Below are 24,176 nucleotides of genomic sequence, written 5' to 3'. Positions count from 1 at the left end.
TCATTATCTATAATTTAAGTGTTAATGGTTTTCATGATTTTTTTCTTTGACCCACCCATTCTTTGGGATTAAAGTAATAAGTGTCTGATTAATTTTTAGTGGATGTTTCAAAAAAAACCCTTTTTTGAATGTAATTTTTGTTGCATTATGATAAGAAAAAGATGTATTTGATATTTCTGCTTTTTTTGCATTTATTTGTAAGATTTTTTTATGCCGTAATAAATGGCCAGTTTTTGTGAAAGTGTGATACACAGCTGACAAATGGGTATACTCTTTTCTGTTTCCATTCATTATTTTACAAAGGTCTATGATGTCTAAGTTTTCTAAAATTTTATTTGTCTCTTTAAATTTATTCTTGTTGGTCTTTTTGTTACATTTAAGTTGGAAAGGAATAAATTGAAGCCCTCCACTATTATATTTGGGGCAGCTAGGTGGCACAATGAATAGAATGCCAGGCCTGGAGTCAGGAAGATTTGTTCCTCTCCCTGAGTTCAAATATGGCTCTAGGCACTAGCTATGTGACCCTGGGCAAGTCACTTAACCCTACTTGCCTCAGTTTTCTCATCTGTAAAATGAGCTGGAGAAGGAAATGACAAACCATTCCAGTATCTCTGCCAAGAAAATCCTAAATGGGGTCATGAAGAGTCAGACATGACTGAAACAACTGAGCAACAATAACTTATAGTTTTACTGTATATTTCTTCTTATAACTCACTTCACTTTTCCTTTGAGAATTTGGATGCTATGGCATTTGGGGCTGTGTTGGTAACCAAAAATGGGCTCCTTAGCACTTAGTCAACAAGTGCCCTTGCCTAGTTTGGCTTTTTCCCCCTGAACTGAATGTATTAGGAGGGCAGAGTTTATAATCTCAAAGAGGATCATATATATGTCTGAGAGGTTCGGAACCACTGGATATAAGAAATTCTCAAGATAAGAGGCAGAAGAATCAAAGCATATATTTAGGATCCACAGTAACCAACCCATGAACCAGCATCCCCATTTTGACATATTGATCAAAAGCTTCCAGGCCCAATAAGTCCGCCTCGCAAGAGTAACCAGGAGGCCACAGAGAAGCATGATGGTGTACAGCAAAATCATATACATGCTTCCCCTCTATGGTAAAAAGATTACCCACTGGCCTCAAGTCCTTGTTCAGCTTCCTCCCGTAGGTCAGCTCTGCTACCGGCAGCTCCTGCTTCTGCTTCTGCTTCTGCTTCAGCTTCGGCTGTGGCTGTAGCTGTAGCAGCCTCTGGCTCCAACGGAAGCTGTTTTTAACCATCCAGCTTCTGCGGGGGTGTAAGATACGCCGGGGAAAGCACAGGTTCTTTCAATCTGCTTAAGCAAGGTGAAGGGGTTGACCAGGAAAGCACAGGTTCTTTCGATCAGCTTAAGCAAGGGAAGCAAGGTGAAGGGGCTGACAAGCTTACTCCAATCTGACATACAAACAGCATTCAGTTCAGGGGAAAAAGCCAAACTAGTCAAGGGCACTTGTTGACTAAGTGCTAAGGAGCCCATTTTTGGTTACCAACACAGGTGCATATGTGTTAGGTATTGATATTAATTCATCATCTAATGGACCTTCTGGTTTCCCTGTTTATCTTTTTAATTAGGTCTGTTTTTGCTTTTAGTTTGTCTCAGATCATGATAGCAATCCCTGAAAATTTTATTTCCGAAAAAGTGTAACAGATTCTACTCTAGCCCTTTCTTTTAACTCTGAGTGTGTATCTTTCTGTTTCAAGTGTTTTCTATTTAAATAACATATTGTTGCATTCTGGTTTCTAATCTAGTTTGCTATTCTCTTCCATTTTATGAGTGAGTATATCCCATTCATATTCAGAGTTATGATTGCTAACTGAATTTCCTTCCATCCTATTCTCATACTTTTTTTTTTTTTGCTGCTCCCTCTTTAAGAATCTTTTTCTCTTGACTAATGCCACCCTTAATCTATTCTCCCTCTTATTTACTCCTTCCTTTCCCCCTTCTCCTCCTACTTCCCTTTTGGGTAAGATGAATTTCTATACTTAACTGTGTGTGTATAAGTATTCTTCCCTCCTTTAATCAGAGTGAAGTTCTAGTGTCTCTCACTCTTCCACTGTCCTGTTACATAAACTCTTCCTTATGCACATCATTTACATGAGATAATTCTCCCCATTATTCCCCTCAGTGCATTCTTCTTCATTCTTTCATTCTTCTTCTTTGATTATCTAAACATAATGGTATTGCATCTAGGCCCTCTAATTTGTTGTTTTTCAGTTGTTAAGTCACCTCTGGCTCTTCCTGACCCTGTGGACCATAGCCTGCCAACATTGTCCATGGGGTTTTTGTGGCAAAGATAATGGAGTGGTTTGCCATTTCCTTCTCCAGTGGATTAAAGCAAACAGAGGTTAAGTCACATGCCCAGGGTTACACAGCTAGTAACTGTCTCAGGCCAAATTTGAACTTAGGCCTTCTGACTCCAGGCCCATCCATTGAGTAGCCTAGCTGCCTCTTACGGTGTACACAATGCACCATAGTAAATGACTATAGTAATGTAGTGTTTGATAAACCTAAAGAAAGATCCATGCTTTTGGGACAAGACCTCACTATTTGACAAAAATTGCTGGAAAAACTGGAAAGAAATGTGAGAAACTAGGTATAGACAAACATCTCACACCATTTACTAAGATAAAATCAAAATAGGTACATAATTTAGACATAAGGGTGATAACATAAACAAATCAGGGGAGCATGGAAAATTTTACCTCTCAGATCTATGGATGAGGGAAGAATTTATGACCAATCAAGAGACAGAGAGCATTATGGGATGTAAAAAGGATAATTTTGATTATATTAAATTAAAAAGTTTTGCACAAACAAAACCAATGAAGCCATTAGAAGGAAAGCAGGAAACGGAAACATTTTTTGCAGCAAATTTCTCTGATAAAGGTCTCATTTCTTAAAAATATGGAGAACTGAGTCATATTTATAAGAATTCAAGTAATTTCCCAATTGGCAAATGACCAAAGGATATGAACAAGAAGTTCTCACAAGAAGAAATCAATGCAATCTATAGTCATATTAAAAAAATGCTTCAAAACATTTGATAAGAGAAATGCAAAATAAAACAAAGGTGCCACCCCAAACCTAACATTTTGACTGAATATGACAGAAAAGGGAAATGACATGTCAGAAGGGCTATGGAAAAATTGGGACATTAATGCACTGTTAGCAGAGTTGTGACCTTATCCAACCATTGTGGAGTAATTTGGAACTGTGACCAAAGTGTTATAAAACTGTGCATACCCTTTGACCCAGCAATACCACTACTAGGTCTATAACCAAAGGGGATAAAAGGAAAAGGACTTACATGTACAAAAATAATTATAGAAGCTCTTTCTGTGATGGTAAGGAGAAGCTCATCATTTGGGGCATGGCTGAACAAGTTGTGGAATATCATTGTGATGGAATACTATTGTGCTGTAAGAAATGGCAAGCAGGATGATTTCAGGAAAAGCTAGGGAGACTTACATGAACTGATACAAAGTGAGCAGAACCAGAATACCCAGCAGTAGTATATGGTGATCAACTGTGAATGACTTAGCTCTTTTGAGCAATATAATGACCCAAAACAATTCCAAAGGACTTACGACAAATAATGCTAAATGCCTCCAGAGAAAGAACTTGATGGGGTCTGAATGAAGATGGAAGCATACTTTTTCAGCTTTATTTTTGTTTTGTTTTTGGTCTGTGTTTTCTTTTGCAACAAAGCTAATTAATAATGTAACTATGTTTTGCATGATTTCACATGTATAATCTATATCAAATTGTTTGTCTTCTCAAAGATGAGGAAGGGAAGAGGAAGGGAAGGGAGGCACTGAGTGAGAGAATTTGAAACTCAAAATTTAAAAAAAATGAATGTTAAAATTTTTTTTAACTGTAATTGATGAATATTTTATGAAATGAATAAAAATATGTTGGGGAAAAATGCAGTCATCTTATTTCCTTTAAACAATGATTCTGTAACACTGAAAGCTATTAGAGCAGAAGCCTAAAGCTCTCCTATGAATTCTCTTCCCCTTCTTTTTTATTTTTTTAACCAGTTAAATTCTATCACAGCAAAGAAGTATCAGAAAAACCTAAGTGCCATTTATGTGCATTTTGTATGATAGTAACTGAATTCACAGTGGGTTGTTTCCTCACTTACGATATGTGATCTACATATGCACCTTAGCTATTCTTAAGAGATCAACCTTGGGCAATATGTACCCTGGAAACTGATAGGGCTTGGATTTGATAAGGTTGGGGGAAAGGGGCAGGCTGACCCCAAATCTCTGGGCAGAATTTGGTGATCAGAAAAACTTATACAGGGTGTAGAGGATGGTCAGAGTTTGTTACAACAGTGGGAGCATGGAAGTTTGATGTCCTTCTCTTTGCCCCAGGGCCAAAGAAGACCCAAGTATCCTCCAAAGATCCCTCTTGGCTGTTTGCTGGGCCACAGTCTATTGAGCTTATGATGCCTGTTGGTACATGATGTATGTGGGGATTAGGTGTTGATGTAGGTAGCTCTGCCCCTGTGGTTGCCACCCTGTCCTTTATGGAGAGACTCAAATCCTCAAAGGTTTCAGTAAAGGTGATGGAAATAGGGGGTGGGAGTGATGGGGTTTAGACTATGGGAACCCCCTTGTACCCCAAAAGAATTTGGATCCTGTTTGTTTGAGGGGGGAATGATGAGGGTACAGTCTCTGGGAACCCCCTTGAACTCTCCTTGAATCTTCCCACTTGATCTGGCTAGTTTCCACCCTTGATCTCATCAAAATGTCAGCCCAAATCTGTTACCCTTAAACTAGCCTAGCCCTACATTGTCTTGTTATTTCCTGGTAGCCTTCAGCTACTTCCCACCCTTAATACCATTCTCTTGGTTCTTGGCATCTGACCTCATCCCAGTCCCACTAAGCTCCTCCTTAGACTCCTCCTCAAGACCCTCCCTAAACCCCTCCTCCCATCACCCCAGGGTCACCCTAGATCCCTCCTACAATCTTTGTGTATATAAGTGTATTGGGGATCCTTGAAGAGTTTGGCCTTTGTTTCCTTTGATTAATTCAGTGTCTCTGATTGAGTCTTACTAGGTGCTAAGCCCCAGGCCCAAACCCCTATCTATTAGGTGCTAAGCCTATGTGGGTGTGAATTGGTAACTAAGGTAGGGCTCCAGGTGGGGCCACTGAAGGGAGGTGCTAACACCAGAGCCAATTGAAGGAGCCTAAGTTCTGGTCCCTCAGATGATGTCTCAAACTGTATAAAAAAAAGAAGACAGAGCTATTTGCTTAGGGCTCTCACTCTTGGTGGTGCACTGATGTGGAGACTCCAGGCAGCTGTAGCTAAGAGCCCTCCAGCTAGTAAACCTGGATGTTGGGACTTTGTTAAACTCTGGTAACTATATACTGGGATTTGAATCAGACAAGTCTGTCTGTTGATGTTTGTAATTTGTTTGTATTTGCTCTGAAGTTCAGGATGCTGGCTTTTCCCCCTGAACTAAGTGAATGATATTTGTATGCTTGATTAAAGATTAACCCCTTAACATTGCTTTCCTTAGTAAAGCAGATCAAAAGAACCTGGGCTTGCAGCGTTCTGTGAGCTGGCTGTTGTTGGTTTTACACCCCTCACAGCAGCTGCTAGCCGGATTGTTGAAACAATGTCTCATCCTGTCTCCATGAAGGTGCTCAGATTCAATCTAGCTCAGCTCAGATTGAATCTGGCCCGCTTGTGAAAACAAGTGTCACAAAGGGTGGGATTTCTTAAGACAATCCAATATGGCTAATCCTTAATAAACTGTCTTTTTCCTTAACTGAGAAGGCTTGAGTTGAATTCTTTCGGCAGGACCTGGCATGTCGGTATTTTGGGGTCTTGAGCACCCCTAAAAACCTATGGTTCCCTACCATCATCATTTTTCTTAAACCTCTTCAGGAGTACCTACACAGCAGCTTGAACTACGCCCCCCTCCCCACCATGTGCAGGGCAGGGAGGGTCTTGGGTGGCATCTACTTGTAGTAAGAACCTTGCTGTAAAAACCCATTTCCCCCCTTCCTTTTGTTTTCAGGCCCACTGCTCTTACCATTCTTCTCTCTTCTTTAAAGCAAAACTCAGAATTCTGCTCAGAATGAGAGTGTTGTTTGATGCTTCAAAGAGAAGAGGATAATTTTCTATTGGTAGCCAATAATACTAGCTGACACTGACATAGTACTTTAAAAGCACTCAATAAATATTCTCTCATATGGCTCTTACAACCACCCTATGAAATAGCTATTTGACATGAACAGTGAGCTTACGTAACTTAGTGACTTTCTGCAGATAAATGGTAAAGGTGAGATTCACATGTAGGTTTTCTTGACTCCATGTCCAGCTTTATATGCTACACTTCAGTCTCATCCAGGGAAGACCAGAAAGGTTGTTGGTGTTCTACCATAAAGATCTGGATATGGCACCTGTCTAATCAGACTCTCTCTAAAACCCTTGGTGATGATAAAGTTCTGAGGAGGCCCATATATCTTTCCATATAAGAATATATAAAGTTTAACCTTGTTTAGTCCCTTATGATTTCTCACTCGTGTTTACCATTTTATGTTTGAATCCTGTGTTTGTATGTCAAATTTTCTACTCAGTTCTGGTTTTTTCATCAAGAGTGCTTGAAATCCCTCTATTTCATTAAAAATTCATTTTTCCCCTTATAGGATTATACTTATTTTTGCTGGGTAGGTTGTTCTCAGCTTTGTCTTCTGGAGTATCGAATTCCAAGCTTTCCATTCCTTCACTCTGAAGCTCATAGATTGGACCACGATAGGTCCCAGCCCAAGCTCAACTTAATGGCTGTATTTTGAGCCCTCCTGGCTTACAGTGAATGTCAATGCTAACAGTTTCTCTTTTGAACAGCAACCTTGTGGGGCTTCCCCTCCCAGCTTGATTTCTTTTTTTCTAATTAGATGGGCCCTTCTTACTCAATTCTTAAAGAGGCCTACTCACTGAATGGGCGTTACCTCACTCTAAGTGAGTACTTGAAAAGGTCTTAGCCTAAAAGGGCCAGGGTCTCCCATTGTATCCTGGGTCATCTCCAATTATCCTGATGAATATCTGGTCACTGGACCTGATGGAGTTTGGACTGTGGGGGGCCCCCTGGAATCTTCCCACTAGTTGAGGCATTTGCCTGAGGCCATAAGCCTTTCATTATTGCTAGGCCCAAATCTCTACTCTTCACCTAGTCTAGCCCTCCATTGTCTGGCTAGTTTCCACCCTTGATCCTATCAAAGTATCTGCCCAAATCTGTTACCCTTAAACTAGCTTAGCCCTACATAGTCTATCTCCAGGTAGCCTTCAGCTACTTCCCACCTTTAATCTCATTCTCTGTTCCTGAGTGGACCTCACCCCGATCTCATCAAGCTCCTCCTTAGACTCCTCCTCAAGACCCTCCCTAAACCCCTCCTCCCATCACCCCAGGACAACCCTAGATCCTTCAATCCCTGATTGTGGCTCCTTGGTGCTTGAATTCTGGATACTTAGTTTTTTCCCCTCTCTCTGCTGTGCCACGAAACTTCTGATACCTGATAGCTTCCGAGAACTGCATTTCAAATAATTAATATCCTTTGTATTTCTATGTACTTTTATTCATTTAAAACCATTACTCTGAACTAATGCTGCTCTGTTTTCTTTTCACCAGTAACACATTAGAAGGGCCTAAGAAAGACTTGGAAATTATAACATTAGATGAAAAGACAGGGCTCTTCAAGTGAAGGCTGGATGACCACTTGTTGGGGATGGTGTGGAAGAGATTACCATCTGAGCAGAGACTGAGCTAGAGGTTCCCTGAAATTCTTCACCCAACTCTGAGATTCTGTCATCAATATGCATTCAAGAAGTGCTTACTGTGTGCCAGCCTCTATACTAAGGGCTAGGGTTACAAAGACAAGCAAAAACCCCTCCTCGCTTCAAGAAGCTCATGATAACATGAAAACAACTCTATATACATGATACAAACTGGGTACACTGGAAGTAATCTCAGAGTAGAGGCACTAGCATTGAGGGCGACTGGAAAAGGCCTGATTTGAGCTGAGACCTGAGGGAAGCCAGGGAAGCCAGGAGGCAAACATGAGGAGGAAGAGCATTCCAGGTATGGGGGACAGTTAGAGGAAAATCCTTGGAGTGTCATGTGTGATAAGGCCAGTGTCACTGCATCAGAGTACTTGGAGGAGAGAAGTAAAGTATAAGACTGGAAAAGTAGGAAGGGGCCAGGATGTAAAGGGCTTTAAAGTCAATTGGAGGGTTCTGTATTTGACCCTGGAGGTTAACTGGAGTTTACTGAGTGGGGTGGTGTAGGGACTAGGCCTATGCTTTAGGAAGATCACTTTGGCCCCTCAGTGGAGGATGAAGAGTGGGGAGAAGCTTGAGGCAAGGAACTTGGTGACACATTGGCTAGGGGGGGTGAATATGAGAGAGGGGCTGAGGGCTGCAGCCCGGGGAGACTGGGAGGATACTGTCATGGGGACAGAACTGGGGACAATTTGGGGAGAAAGACAGGAAGTTCAGTTTTGGACACTAACAGGCAGTTAGAAATTCAAGATTGAAGGTCAGGAGAGGATGTGGCTGGATAAATGGATCTAAGAATCATCTGCATAGAGATGATTTGTATCTTTAGGACTTGATGAGATGACCAAGTGAAAGTATAGAGGGAGGAGGCTCAGAACAGACCCATGGGAGATACTCATGGTTAGTGGGTGTATTCTGGGAAGATTGAGTGGTTAGACAGGTAGGAGGAGAATGAGGAGAGGGGAGTGTAGGAAAACCTTGAGAGACGAGCAGATGAAGGAGGAGAAGAGGATGGTACAGAGGTCAGGAAGGTTGAAGGTCAAGAAGAGACCATTAGATTAGGCAGAACCACAAGTAACTGGACACAGCCATTTCAGTGGAATGATGAGGTCAGAAGCCAGACTTCAGAAAGTTAAGAGAATGATTGCAAAGGAAGTGGAAGCACCAATAGATGACTTCCTCAAGTTAAGCTATGAAAAGGAGGAAAGACACAGGACAACAGCTAATGGGGATGGGTGGATCAAGGGAGAGGTTTCTGGTTTTTTTTTTTTTTAAGAATGGGTGTGTTTATAGGCATCAGGGAAGTAGCCAGTAGATAGAGAGAAATGAAAGATTAGTGAGAGAATAAAGGTGATGAAGGGCCAATCTCCTGAAAATCGGGTGGAAGGTGATCAAAGGTACACATGTGGAGGTGTTGGCCGTGGCAAGAAGGGCTCCCTGGTCATGTGAGATGGGATGGATGAAGAGCAATGGGGGAAGGCATATAAATGATGGGGGATGAGGAGGAAAAAGAAGTTTTTGGTGAATTGCTTCAGTTTTTTTTTTCAGCTGCCATTCAAGGTTTGAGGAGAAATGAAAAGGTTTGGAGGAGTCATGGTGGTAAGTGGGAAAATGAATCCAATAGATTCCATGATGGCTGGTGCATGTTGTCTTCCCATTAAACTGTAAACTCCTTAAAGGAAGACTGTGGTATATCTTTTCAGATCTCACATAGTGACTCCATTAATACCTGGTAGAACTTAAGCTCCCAGAAGGTAGGGACTGTTTTATTTGTCTTTGTATCCTCAGTGCCTGGAGCATTGGAGACACTTAGTAAGTGCTTGTGGAACTGGGGAAAAACCAACCCAACATTATTCTGAGGAGGAGGCCCATGGGCTTCACCAGACTGAGCCTAAGGGCTCCAGGGCGGAACAAAAGTTCAGAAACCCTCTTCTGGAGATATTGGCAGACAAGAGAAAAGCCAAGAATAGTATTATATGCATTCTACATTTTGGAAAAATTTTCAAGGGTTTAGGGTTCAGAGGAAGGATAACTAGGATCCTATGAACTAACCTTTGAGAGAGGAAGTCAGCCCCCAAAAGACAGGAAGCTCTCAAGAATGAATTTCTTAAGACACAAAAAGAAACCATTTTGATGAAGAAAAACAACGAGAATGTCTGAAGAGATCAATGTGGCTGTTCCAATCAGCCTTGACAGGCCTGCGCTCAGAGTGGATGGGACAGAAAGAAGGACAAAATGTTAATTCTAAGTTTAATTCTGTCCTCTTTGCCAGGGAGGACGACCTTTAGACTGGGAAGGAGAGAACACACGGTGACTAAAGAGTTGCTATAATGAGTTCAAATCACGTGCCACAGATGAAAGATATTCTTGAGTAGGTGATTTATCAATCAGCATTTGTTAAGCGCCTACTGTAAACAGGCACAGTTAAGTACTGGAGATACAAAGACAAAAATGAAATGGTCCCTGTCCTCAGGGTGTATGCGCATGTGTGTGTTGTGTGAAAATACATGTACATTTATATAGGAAATATGTAAAGAATAACATCATTGGGGGGCGGGGGGGGGAGATGCTAGGATCCAGAGGGATCAGGGAAAGTTTCATGTAGAAGGTGCCACTTGAGGACAATGGCCTGTTGAGTTGGCTAAACTCATACTTGATGAAGAGGTCTTCGTGACCATGTATGTTGGATTAGGTCATAGTGGAGATTCTTTCTGGGGTATGGGTTGGACTAAATATAACTTGTCTTCCCTAATACCAACTCCTTCCAACTCTGAAATTCTTTGTTTAGTGATCATAAAAACTGTTTGCCAATGCACCAGGCCGTCATCCTCCATCTTGGATCTCTTGGGCTTTGTCATTCTACCATTCCCACCTTTTGCAAATCCTCACCCTAGGTCACTGTTTCCATGAAGACTTCCTTGGTATACTCTGGCTGCTCTCTCCTCAAATTTTCATAGAGCATCTGTCTTTGGACTTTGTAAGTTTTTTAATCTTTGTATCCTCATTGCCCTGCATAGTGCCATGCATAATGTTGGTGTCTAATAAATTTTTGTTGCTGAGTTTAAGTTGAAGTCATCTGAAAAAGATCCGTGGGTTTCAGTGGACACTTTCCTCAACATGAATCAGCAATGTCATGGATAGATCTGTATTTCTTTCTTTCTATCCATGCCTCGTCTCAGTACCTTTCTTTTGTGGTTAGAGAGTGGCCTTTTTAGAAACTTTGATCTTTAAACTATGTTCCTAAAGATGTGATAATGCCTCATGGACCATACAAAGCTCAGGAACCAAATGCAGTCCCCAGTGTGAAATGATCCTCTTTCCCCCCTTAACTGTTGACAGCAAGGCAAGGAAAGAAAGACATAATTCATATGGGACAAGGTTTATTTTATCAGTATCAAATTACATAGTACCATCAGGAAGTGTCAGGTTATGATTTGAATATTTTAATATAATCCAAAATTTGGTAAATTGTTAAATTACCCCAAAGTTCATTATATATTTGAAGTGTGCGTTGAAGAGACTATTTTGGCATATCTTGGTAAGATGCTTAGCATAAATATTTCTGTACCTTAATTTTAAATATATATATATATGCCTTGCATACATATATATGCTCCTAAATTAAATATATGCATATAAAAAGCTTAAATTGATGTTAGGATTGATACATTTTATATCTATGAAATTATGAAACCGTCTCTGTTCAAAGCAGAAATTTAAAAAATTAGCCCGTTTCCTAGACACATATGAATTTACAAAGTAATTGAAAATGAATAAGATGAAATGTTATAACACTGTTTAAGTAACTGACATTTGAATGAGACTACCAAATTATGTAAATATTACCACTTTTTCAAGTTGATGAGAGAATAAAGCTTCTACTTAAGCATCGTACCCCTAAATTAAGAGTATGTATCATTGTAGTAGGAAAAGGATCTTCTCTAGTAATATGAGCATGGAAGCCATGATGCGGGAGATGAGCAGGAACCAATCTGGGCACTGTCTTTTCACCTGGGCTCTTCCTTTTGCTCATCAATGGAAGTCTGGCTTCTCTGGAAAGGTACAGCCAGAGCGCTTAATGATGATGCTGGCAGCGTAGTGGCCTGCGCGGATGCATTCGGTCAAGGGCCGGTCAGCAACCAGCTGGGACAGAAAACCTAGAGCACAAATTAAAGGGAATGTGGTAAGTGTTATGTAAGAACATCAGAAATACCACCACACTGGGTCAGACCAGGGGTCCACTAGGCTTGCTCTTCCTATTTTAGACAAAAGGTGCTTTTGTGGCCAAAGATATGCCCTCCTGGGATGATGTCCTTAAAAGCTAAGTCTATATATTCTATGCTTTCCTTTAAATATTCATCTAATGAACTGAATTATGCTAAATGTTGTATTGCTTACAGTCTGGAATATGATAGACTGTCATCAAGCTAACGTAAGCCCCCAGACCCAGTTATGGGAGATCAGAAGTAGGAGAAACAGAAACAATGCCGATCTATTCTTCTGTATTCCTCAGTGTTGCTTCATTAGGGATCTTTAAGATGGGCTACTTATCCCCATTCCTACAGATTACATTAATGTTGTTTTCTGAGAGAGGGAGGGAGGGAGGGAGAGGGGGGGGGAAGAGAGAGAGAGAGAGCGAGAGAGAGCGAGAGAGAGAGAGAGAGAGAGAGAGAGAGAGAGAGAGAGAGAGAGAGAGAGAAATGTGTAAGGTCTTCAGTCTTCTCTCTCACTGCTGGTATCAGCAAGATTGTGATGCTGAGGTTCTAAAGCCAGGAACCATAGTCTGGCCCCACACTCAAGGGAGATATGAGAAGGTAGAGAGAAGTATTGCAGTCATGAACAATAGGGGTCAAGAACTGAGGAATCTGGGAAGTAGGAGCTGCTGCTATCATCTGAGATAGGGAGATTGGCCAAGAACAGATGACAAATGAGAAGCTGTTTTGGAGCCTGACTCTCTGCCTCTTCCTGGGCCCTGTGCTGCCCAGGAGGTGAAGGTTAATGGAAAAGCAGTAGTCCAGTGACCTGTGGAGCACTCCCTGGGAGATTTACAGCCTTTCATTTCCTGCCACCCCAACCCCCCAGGCTTGACCCTGTCAGACTTGGGGAGCATTCTGTATCAGACAAAATTAATCCTCACTCTCAACTGAAGAATAACACCAGCAGGCTCTATGGATGGACATTTATTTTGCGGAAACTCTCCTAGACTTTTAAATCCCTCCCTCAAAAGGTGTAATAACAGGAGCTTGCCATGGAGGATCTAGGTGACATTCCAGAGGTCAACACACAGCCCTCTGCAAACTGGGAGAATTAAACTATGCAGCCTCTGTCCCTGCCTGTTCTATTCTGCTCAATCTGAAATGGGAACAAGGACATTAACAGGTTTTCTTGTATCTTTTTTTGTTCCTTCCCTTGGCCATGGCCTTTGATTGAAAAAATGAGAAAAACTGATATTCACAGAAGACCTTTGTGAGGAGTAAAGGCCAACGTCATCTCCCTGCCCTCCAAGGGCAGAGCTGGTGTGGGAGATGATGCGCTCTGCACATTCACCTGCTTTCTAGAAGGCAGAATCCTTGGATGCTGACCTTGGCAGCGATGGACACTCATGGCCGAGGAGAGAGCTCTTCACCAATTCTGACATGTCAGTGTTTTGTAACTTCCAGTCTTTGAGGGTTTTCTGGGGGCAAAGACTTGCCTCATTGTCACATAGCCAATATAGGCCAGAAGCAAGAGTACAGTGCAGGTCTCCGGACTCTGAGACTGGCTTCCAGACCAGAGTGACATGGGGCCTGTCACTGGTGTACATAGCTCCTTTGGCTCGGGTCTTTTCACTCTGGAAGCCTGTTTTTATAATGCCTTGCTAGAGGGCCAATGGACACAGACACAGCAGCTGAGCTGTGAGACAGAGACTTCCAAATCTGAGGACTGAGGATAAAGAGGAGGAAAAAAAGGGGTCTGCAGGTAGGGCACCCCTGTGAGCAGCTGGGCATTGGGAAGAAGCTGGTAATCACCAATCACAGGCAAATCTGCTTCACCTCAAGAGGAAATGCAGAAGAGCCACATAATTACATGCAGCCCCAACCAAGAACCTGCGAACAGAAAAGGTGACTCAGGGGTTGGCGCAGCAGCTAGAGAGCTGACATGAGAGCTAGATAGCAAAGTTCCGGCCAAGAAGGATGAAGCTCACAAAGCCTCAGGCACTCTCTCCCACCCAGGTACGATTTCTGCAAGCAGCAGCCCACTGCACCCAAGAGCACCTGCAACCTGGTAAACATGGAGTAGTTTTCCTCTTGCTAAAAGGAAAGGCAAGGTGTGCTTTGACAACAGCATCAGCATTGCTGCTATGTGCTTGGGAGGCATACACAGGCCACCAAAGGACATCACCAAGGCCTTATGGAATTTTTAACCAAGTAAGAAAAGACAGACAAATGACAATACTGCAGCACAACAGCCGAGGGAGGCCCAGAGTGCTAAGGAAGAAGGCAAAGAAGGAAAAAGAAGGAAAGCTGGTTTCTGACTTGGTGGGTTTGGCATCTGAGCTGGGTAATAAATGTGTGTTGAACTGAATGAGGGGCTTAAAAAGAGGGGGTGGGACTTGAACAGATGGAGATGGCAGAAAGGAGTTCAAAGTGTAGGGAAACTCAGAGGGACAGGAAAGTGGAGGGTGTGCTCGCTTTGCAATCCAAGGACTCCAAATCCAAGGAGTTCCAAATTCTCTCCCCTCTTCCCTACCCACCCACCCTCCCTAAGAAGTCAAGCAATTCAACATAGGCCACATGCGTATCATTATGTAAAACCCTTCCACAATACTCATGTTGTGAAAGACTAACTATATTTTGCTCCTTCATAACCTATCCCCCTTTATCCAATTTTCTCCCTTGACCCTGTCCCTTTTCGATTTGATTACCTCCTCCCCCATCTGCCCTCCCTTCTATCATCCCCCCCCCCTTTTTTTTTATCTTCTTCCTCCTCCTTTCCTGTGGGGTAAGATACCCAATTGAGTGTGTATGGTATTCCCTCCTCAGGTCAAATCTGATGAGAGCAAGATTCACTCATTCCCCCTCACCTGCCTTCTCTTCCCTTCCTACAGAACTGCTTTTTCTTGCCACTTTTATGCAAGATAATTTACCCCATTCTATCTCTCCCTTTCTCCCTCTCTCAATATATTCCTCTCTCATCCCTTAATTAGATTTTGTTTCTTTTAGATATCATCCCTTCATATTCAACTCACCCTGTGCCCTCTCTCTCTCTATATATATATACACACACATATATATACATATATACATACACACAAACACACACACACACATATATATATGTATAAATATATATATATATATATAATATGTATACACACACACACACACACATATAGATGCATATTCCCTTCAGCTACCCTAATACTGAGGTCTCATGAATCATATACGTCATCTTTGAATGTAAACAAAACAGTTCAACTTTAGTAAGTCCCTTGCGATTTCTTTTTCTTGTTCTTTTTCTTGATTACCTTTTCATGCTTCTCTTGATTCTTGTGTTTCAAAGTTAAATTTTCTATTCAGCTGTGGTCTTTTCACTGAGAAAGCTTGAAAGTCCTCTATTTTGTTGAAAATCCATATTTTGCCTTGGAGCATGATACTCAGTTTTGCTGGGTAGGTGATTCTTGGTTTTAATCCTAGCTCCACTGACCTCCGGAATATCGTATTCCAAGCCCTTCAATCTCTTAATGTAGACGCTGCTAGATCTTGGGTTATTCTGATTGTGTTTCCACAATACTCAAATTGTTTCTTTCTGGCTGCCTGCAGTATTTTCTCCTTGATCTGGGAGCTCTGGAATTTGGCGACAATGTTCCTAGGAGATTTCTTTTTGGGATCTATTTGAGGAGGCAATCTGTGGATTCTTTCAATTTCTATTTTACCCTCTGGCTCTAGAATATCAGGGCAGTTCTCCTTGATAATTTCTTGAAAGATGATATCTAGGTTCTTTTTTGGATCATGGCTTTCAGGTAGTCCAATAATTTTTAAATTATCTCTCCTGGATCTATTTTCCAGGTCAGTGGTTTTTCTAATGAGATATTTGACATTGTCTTCCACTTTTTCATTCCTTTGGTTCTGTTTTATAATATCTTGATTTCTCCTAAAGTCACTAGCTTCCACTTGCTCCAATCTAATTTTTAAGGTAGTATTTTCTTCAGTGGTCTTTTGGACCTCCTTTTCCATTTGGGTAATTCTGCCTTTCAAGGCATTCTTCTCCTCATTGGCTTTTTGGAGCTCCTTTGCCATTTGAGTTAGTCTATTTTTTAAGGTGTTGTTTTCTTCAGTATTTTTTTTTTGGTCTCCTTTAGCAAGTCATTGACTTGTTTTTCATGATTTTCTCTCATCCTTCTCATTTCTCTTCCCAATTTTTCCTCTACTTCTCTAACTTGCTTTTCCAAATCCTTTTTGAGCTCTTCCATGGCCTGAGACCAGTTCATGTTTTTCTTGGAGGCTTTTGATGTAGGCTCTTTGACTTTGTTGACTTCTTCTGGCTGTATGTTTTGGTCTTCTTTGTCACCAAAGAAAGATTCCAAGGTCTGAGACTGAATCTGGGTGCATTTTTGCTTCCTGGCCATGTTCCCAGCCAACTTACTTGACCCTTGAGTATTTCAGCAGGGTATGACTGCTTGTAAAGAGTACTTTGTTCCAAGCTTGAGGGAATGCGCCATTGTTTTCAGAGCTATTTCTATACAGCCAGCTCTGCCACACCAGCACTCCTCCTTCCCCAAGAACCGCCAACCCGGACTGGACTCAGATCTTCAGCAGGCTCTGCACTCCTGCTCTGACCCGCCACTTAATTCCTCCCACCAGGTAGGCCAGGGGCCGGAAGCAACTGCTGCTGTAGTTCTGTAGCTGCACCTCCTCCGCTGCCCTTGGGGTGGTGGCTGAACCACGAACTCTATCACCCTGTCCCCAGCAGCTTTTCCCACTAACCTCTGCTGTCTTTGGTGTTTGTGGGTTGAGAAGTCTGGTAACTGCCGCAGCTCACTGATTCAGGGCGCTAGGGCCCACTCTGCCTAGCTCCTGGTCTGGTTGGTTCGCACGGCCCACGCTGGGCTCTGCTCCACTCCGCTCCCAGCTCCGTGCATGATAGACGTCACCCAGCCACTATCCAGGCTGTCCTGGGCTGGAGCCCTGCTTCCCTTTGCTATTTCCTGGGTTCTGCAGTTCTAGAATTGGTTCAGAGCCATTTTTTATAGGATTTTGGAAGAACTTGGAGGGGAGCTCACTCTAGTCCCTGCTTTCCAGCTTCCATGTTGGCTCCGTCCCTTTTACCTCTTTTCTATATTGTGCCTGGGTCAGAGGTTGCAGCTCCAAATGAAATTCTCAGATACTGGTTAAGTACGACATAAATCAGTCTGCTGTCTTAGAGACAGAGATGCACAAATCCAAATACTTTGCTCAGTATTGCCGGGAAGAACATAAGCAATCTTAGGTGTCAGAATTTGGCAAAAACTCTTTATCTGTCGATGAACCACAACTAGATAGAGGGGCTACTGTCTGATGATTCTGCAGTTCTCTCCAGTATAAAGAAGTAAATTAACTGGCTGTGGAAGGATGTGTGGAATGGAATCATAGGCAGATGATAATAAGTGATGAGACTGAGAAATGAGATGTCACCTTTTGCCTTCTTTGCTTTAAAAACATTTTTATTGATAATCTTTTGCTTTTATATGAATTTCATTTCCCAATATATCCTGCTACCCTCCTGCCCCCCCCAGCATCTCTTATAACAAAGAATAAAAAAGAAAGAGAAAAGAAGCATTTTAGAAAAACTAACCCACACAATAATCAAGTCTGACAGTTTTCTACCTGTATAGTCCCCCAGCTATGCAAAGACAGGTAGAAGATGCATCCTGAAGTAATCTTTGGGCCCAAGCCTGACCAATAGAGGGTTCAATTTTGATTTTTGTTGCTCTTTATTTACATTTACATTGATGAAGTCACTGTGTAGACTGTTTTACAGGTTCTGTTTAATTCACTTTGCATCAGTTCATCTAAGTCTCTCCATGCCCCTGCAGTCTTCATATGCATTCTTACATCACGCTAACATCCCATCTCATTTATGTGTCACCATTTGTTTCACTATATTGATGGGAAACTACCTTGTTTCTAGTTCACTGCTGCTACAAAAGTACTGGAGCACACTGGACCTTTATTTCTGCCTGTGATTTTATTCCTCATATTTATTCTCCTCAAAATGATTTACTTTACATATTTTTGGTTCATTAATGGTTTTTCTTATTCAGACTTTGGGGGCTGAATATAATCAATTTTTGTGCATCCCTAATTCCCATAACCATATAATTTCTCCCCTATTATCTCTAAAACGTACCTATTTTTAATACCACAAAGAGCCATGATTTTACTCACATGGGTATGACCTCTACAAGATAATTACTGCTCCATCCCTCAGTCAAGGGACTTTATGAGTTGTTGGGGCCAAAGCTCCTTGAGAGCAGAGAATGTATCCTGCCTCTCTTTGGGCTCACAGTAAGTGCTTCATAAATGCTTACTGACTGAATAATCCCATGACAGCCAACTTTCGAATAAATAACTTTTCCAAGCTGGTTCCCAGGGAGCTGACACATAGCCTAACTCTGGCTGGGGCCTGCTGTGAAGGTCTTTCCAGGGTGGTTGGATTTGGTAAGCTCAGAAGCATAAGATTTATTGCTAGAAAGATTGCTGCATCATAGCTTTAGAGTTGAAAGGAATCTCAAAGGTCATCTGGTCATTTTGCAGAGAAAGAAATGAATTTCTAGAGAGAATAAGTGGCTTTGCCTATCTCTGGTTATTTACATAGTAACAGAGCTGGCTTTTGGGCTCCATGGCCAAGGCTCTTCCCAGCCCTGCTTGTTGTACTCCCCTGATACTGCACCTCCTAGAACCTTGGGTCACCTTCACTTCAGGATGAGGTACTGCAAGAGGAATTCATTATGCATTAATAATATAAAACTTTACCTCCCAATAAGATGTGCAATTAAATTGTCACTACAGTAAGAGAACAAGAATTTAAGGTATCATGTGATTATAACTGTCCTCAGAGGAATTATTATGTTAATTAAAACTCACATCCTACTTAACAATAACCATATTAGCTATTTTTCATTAAAGACAATAAAATCCTGAGGGCAGCCTAAGAGTTGTTCTTGTCCATTTTCAGGTCATCACTTTACTATCTGAATTCTTTATTGAATCTTTATCATTTCTAGTTTTTTCCTTTTTTATGGGATGGATTGTTTCCTTTTTAAAATTAGTTACTTTCACTTTGCCCTCTAAACCAGTGATGTCAAACTTGCTGGCTTCATACTGACTTAGAAAACCACAAATTAACATTATCTATACTGTATCATAATCTTATTTATTTTGTTAAACATTTCTCAGTAATTTTTTTAATCTGGTTTGGGCAAGGCAGTGGTACAGGCTTGTGAGTCTGACCTTTTTGCTCCAAACCATCTGTGCTGACTTCTCCTATCAGGCTAACATATAGCACAAGTAAGCTGCTCCTTCTGTTGTCTCTAATTTCATTAACTTCTATAGATGGGGGTTGAAGCTTAAAAGTACAGCAAAACTCTAATCAAAATCTTCAACTAATTAGAATTCTTCATAGAATTTTCTTTTATTATATGGAGATAGCTGACAAAAATGCAGGATTACAGAAGGAATTTAGTTAAAAACAAAAAAAACCCAACTTATTTCTAAGTTATGTCTTGAGGTCAGTCTATACTCACTTTTAAGTTTTCTATACCAGGAGTTCCCAAACTTTTTTTCTGAATCAGTCAGTTAACGAAAATTTATTAAGAGATGCTTAGGTGACAGGCTCTTTTTGAATCCTAGGCTGGATGCCCAGCCTAGACAAAAACACTGGTCCCTGCCTTCCAGGAGTTCATATTCTAACGAAGGAGATATCAATCCAGTAACTATGTACATGCAAGATACAGAGTGCATGGAAAGTAATCTCAGAAGGAAGGGATTGAGGACTGGGAAGGCAGATTGAGGAGCTACTTTTCATTTTCCTAAAAACATTGAGATCACTGGGGAAAAGGGAGAGTGAAGGGAAAGGTACTGTTTTTGGCTGGATTCACTTCCCCACTAGAGGTGGCGAAGTGGTGGGAGTTGTCACTAACCTGGAGCCACCAGACCCTGATGTCCTTAGGAGTGCCCCTACTTATGCCCTCCACATAGAAACAAGAAGAGCTGATCTTCAGAATGATGAGAATGAGGCATGATAAGATTCTTAGCTGTAAAAAATCTAACCATTCTTAGTCTATTATTCTTACTAAGGAGGCAGAGTGGACTAATACACTTTAGATTTCCAACAAGGCTAAATGGGAAAGGCACCCCTTTGTTGTTGTTGGTGGTGGTGTTTTTTTCTTGCTGCTGAGGACACCCCTATCTTCCCAGTCACCTAGGCTTACACACTGGGTGTTGTCCTCAATGCCTCACTTTCTCTATCTCTCAAAGCCTCCTCCCTACATATCCAATTAGCTGTCAAATTCTGTCATTTCTACCTTTATACCATTTCTTGTATGTGCTCCTTTTTCTTCTCTAACACTAAAGCCACCCTGGCCCTCATCACCTCATTCCTGGACTATTGCCCTAGCCTGCTGATGGGTCTCCCTACCCCAAGTGTCTCTCCACTTCAATTTATCTTCCACTCAGCTATCAAATTAGTCTATCTAAAAAGCAGGTCTGACCATGTGACTTCGACATTCAGTAAACTCCAGTGGCTGCCAGTTATCTTCAGGATCAAACAAAAAATCCTCTCTTTTAGAGCTCTTCATAACCAAAGCACTTTTCTACCTACCTGGTCTTCTTACATCTTACTCACCCCCTAAACATTCTGTAATCCAGTGACACTGGCCTCCTTGCTATCCCTCAACACAGAGCCTCCTACTCCTTTGGTGATTGTGGATTACTTCCCACCCCCTCTGTCCTATCTTGATCTGCCTCTGGGTCATAGTGTGAATGGTGGCCGTGAACAAGTTTGCCAGGCTGCTGGGTTGGCCATGTAGACACAGAATATCAAGTTAACTTGGAATTAAAGTAGGTATGGATTGACCCTGCTACTGCCTCTTTCTCCTCTATCTCATCACTCCTTATTCAAGTACCTGTTACTTTCAGTGATACTGAATGGAACCAAGTCATTTAAATAATGCATTGTGGGGCTTCTGAATTGTATGATATACTTTTTAAATAAAATGTTGTATTGTCATAAAAAATTTCACAATGTCACTTTTTCCATTGTGAGAAACCTGACTTCTGTGCACTTCACTTGTAGCAGAAGAACCCATCAACACCCGTGTCATGCTGATTTCCTCCTCCACCTTCAGAAAAATTAGAGAAAATTGCTCATGGGGCCCTTCCTGGCAACCCACACTCTTAAACCTGCAACTAGCTGAGTAATTCAAAGATTCATGACTTAAAGACTGAACTTGCTGCAATTTGTAGCGGTTTAAAAAAAAAGGCCCAAACACAGGGATGGGGAACCTGTGGCCTGGAGGCCACATGTGGCCCCCTAGGTCCTCAAGTGTGTCCCTTTCAATCCAAACAACCCCTTTGTTCTGTGAAGTCTGGATTCAGTCAAAGGGCCACACTTGAGGACCTAGGGGGCCACATGTGGCCTCGAGGCTGCAGGTTCCCCATCCCTGTACCAAACCAACCAACCAAAAAAACACAACTAAAAGCCTGATGTGGTATTTCAAAAGCTATAGACACTTGCATTTTTGATGACTTTTCTTTACAGCCAGGGTCTGATATCCCAAATGGTTAGAAACTATCATTATATAGCTAAGCCACCTCTATTCCCGTTACTCAGAGAGGTCAGTTTGGGCTGGAGTCAGAGAGGGTCTGGAAGACATTTTGAGGCATTTGCTCAGTCATTTTGGAGATAAGACAAGGAATTTCATTTAAACTTTTTCTGGTAAAGGGATTCACATTTTTATGCTCATTGTGTTGGGATTGGAGGTTGTCATCTAAAAATATTGTACTTTTCCAAGTTTCCAGAGTAAAATATAGAGAACTTACCCTATAAGATGTAATGCTTGAATGAATTTCTAGAGAAGGAAAAGAAGTCAGAAGTTGTGTACACTGCACTTCCCCCTCTTCCGCCCCCCCACTATGGCCTTAACCTAGGCCCATTGTACAGATCTGTGGACCAACAGAGGCAACAGATCAAGTGGAAATGAGTACCCCCAGCCTCAGGGAAGCAGGTGGCTAAACAGGACCTAGCCTGGTAACTTTTAGACCTTTTAAAAGGGCAGTGTTTAAAAGGATTTTAGTTTTATATGACTGCTAAATTTGTACTACAAAAATTCAGACTGAACACATTTTCCTGCTTTCCAAGACACACACAAAAATATGGTATAACAAACAAGCTAACAAGATTATCTATTTTGAGCTGGGAAGGGTGTTCCAGGTCATCTGGTGCAAGTCTCCTACACAGACAGAGGAGGAAATTGAGAGGGCAGGTGACTGCCCGAGGTCACTCAGGTATTAAGTGGCAGGGTCAGGATTCCAAACTCAGACTACAAATGGATCTCTGTCCTTCTGGAATAGTTTCAATACCTCCTTAAAATGGACTTTTCAGAAAAGTCCCACATTTCTACAATGGGAACATGCACTGATAGCTGTCTTTTTAAATTAGTCTTAATTCTAATTATGCTCTAGTGCTAGCCTAATTACCAGAGAAGGAAAAAAGTCTGAAAAAACCCACAGTCATTAAATTCATACACCTAACAAGTCACAACCTTGAAATCTTGCTCTAGTTGAAAGCACAGTTAAAAGTGCCTGACAATATTACTAGAGGAAAGTTTTAATAAAAACTAATTAAGCTACAAAAGTCTCAAGTGGTTAACTGATTTTAGGGGCTAAATTTCTGGCACTTCTAATTATCCTCCGGTGGCTTTACTTAGTGTTTCACAACCATGACAGATGACAATGAAAAACTGCAGTTAAATTCATCCACCCTGACACCGTGCTAAGCGCCCGCTTCTCCCTCTCCAAGTAAAATCAATACTGTGTTTGAGTAAACACGTTTACAGCTTTATTAGGATGTCTTGCTTGTTCTGTAACAGCTACTTGAAGCTGTGGTAACAAATCGACTCAACTCAGTTAAACCTAGAGAGCTGGGTAAGAGGCCCATCGATAAGGTTGTTATAAAAATAAACTGCAGGAGATCAGAAAGCTGGAGCTGGGTAAATGTCAATATTTCTCCTTCCAAGGAATGACAAAGCAGTGAGATCATGAATGAGAGCTTTGGTGAGCCTATTGTTTTACACGATTGAAAAATGTTTCTTGTTTCCAATGGGTGCATAACCCATAAGAATCAGACTCTGTTCCCACCAGCCAGGGAAGCCACACTTGGTGCCAATCACTTGGGTTTTTAACTGCTAATTCTGAGCATCCATTTTCCTTAATGTTATGGATCCCTAAAGGCAATATCCCCAATCAATGGGCATGCTGCCCTGACTCAACTCCTCCAGGAGTGGATGAGGTAATTCACCTCCTCTGGAGGGAGCCCTCTTAAGCAAGTCTTCTAGACAGCTGGTCAACGTGTTTATATTAAGCCCTTCCTATATGCCAGTCATTGTGTTAATCACAGGGGATGCAAAGAAAGACCAAAACCCCCAGTCCCTGCCATCAAGGAGCATACATTCTAATGGAGGAGAAAACATGTAACCAGGTACATACATAGGTAGGTAGGCTAAATGGAAGGTAATCTGAAAGGAGAAGACATAAGCAGCTGGGGGAGGGGATGGGAAAGCCTGAAAGGGCCCCTTGTAGAAGACAGTATATGAGCTGAGTCTTGAGGGGAGCAAAGAGGTAGAAGGCGCAGCCACTAGGGCCAAAGTCTGCCTTGCTACCAGTTGTCTAACTTCTGGGACCAAACATAGTCAGCAGGCTCGCTCTTCTGCAATATCTGGAGACAGGGATCAAGTTCTCACTAAGGCTTCTGCAGGCCAAACATCTTGGAGTCTGGGATCATTCTCACATACATCACGGTTTAAGATGTTTGGATTCAGTCAATGGTAATCCTGTCACATCTTTTTTTTTTTTAAATAAATGAATCAAAATTTTTGCCACTTGCATTGCATGTGCCTAATTTTGGAGCCTCCCCATTCCCACAATGAAACCTAAGGACGTCACTGGATGTTTAACATGACATTTCAGAGCATCAATCCTATCGTACAAAAATGGGAATCTGAGGTTTTCTCCACAAATTTAGGTTTTAACCTTCTTTTAAAAGCAAACAGCCCCACGACACCTGAGGTTGAACAAGCTCCAATATGTGCCAGATGTTTGTGGTCAACA

The 24,176-nt window shown here is 41.7% G+C and overlaps 1 protein-coding gene across 2 annotated transcripts in view; it reads right to left on the bottom strand.

Moving 5' to 3' along the window:
* Positions 1–11,190: 11,190 nt before the first annotated feature.
* Positions 11,191–24,176, bottom strand: part of ADK (adenosine kinase) — a 629,414-nt gene continuing 616,428 nt past the window's right edge. The window contains exon 11 of one of the 2 annotated variants that reach the window (XM_036735188.1): positions 11,191–11,987. In XM_036735188.1, the coding sequence (XP_036591083.1) occupies positions 11,863–11,987 (125 nt within the window). In that variant the 3' untranslated portion in view covers positions 11,191–11,862. The remainder of the gene's footprint in view (positions 11,988–24,176) is intronic. The other variant, XM_036735189.1, reaches the window with a different exon arrangement.

This window comes from Trichosurus vulpecula, chromosome 8 (assembly GCF_011100635.1).
Source record: "Trichosurus vulpecula isolate mTriVul1 chromosome 8, mTriVul1.pri, whole genome shotgun sequence".
Classification (NCBI taxonomy): Eukaryota; Metazoa; Chordata; class Mammalia; order Diprotodontia; family Phalangeridae; genus Trichosurus; species Trichosurus vulpecula.
The sequence above is the reverse complement of the archived record's forward strand: the minus strand, read 5'-3'. Positions and strand labels throughout refer to the sequence as shown.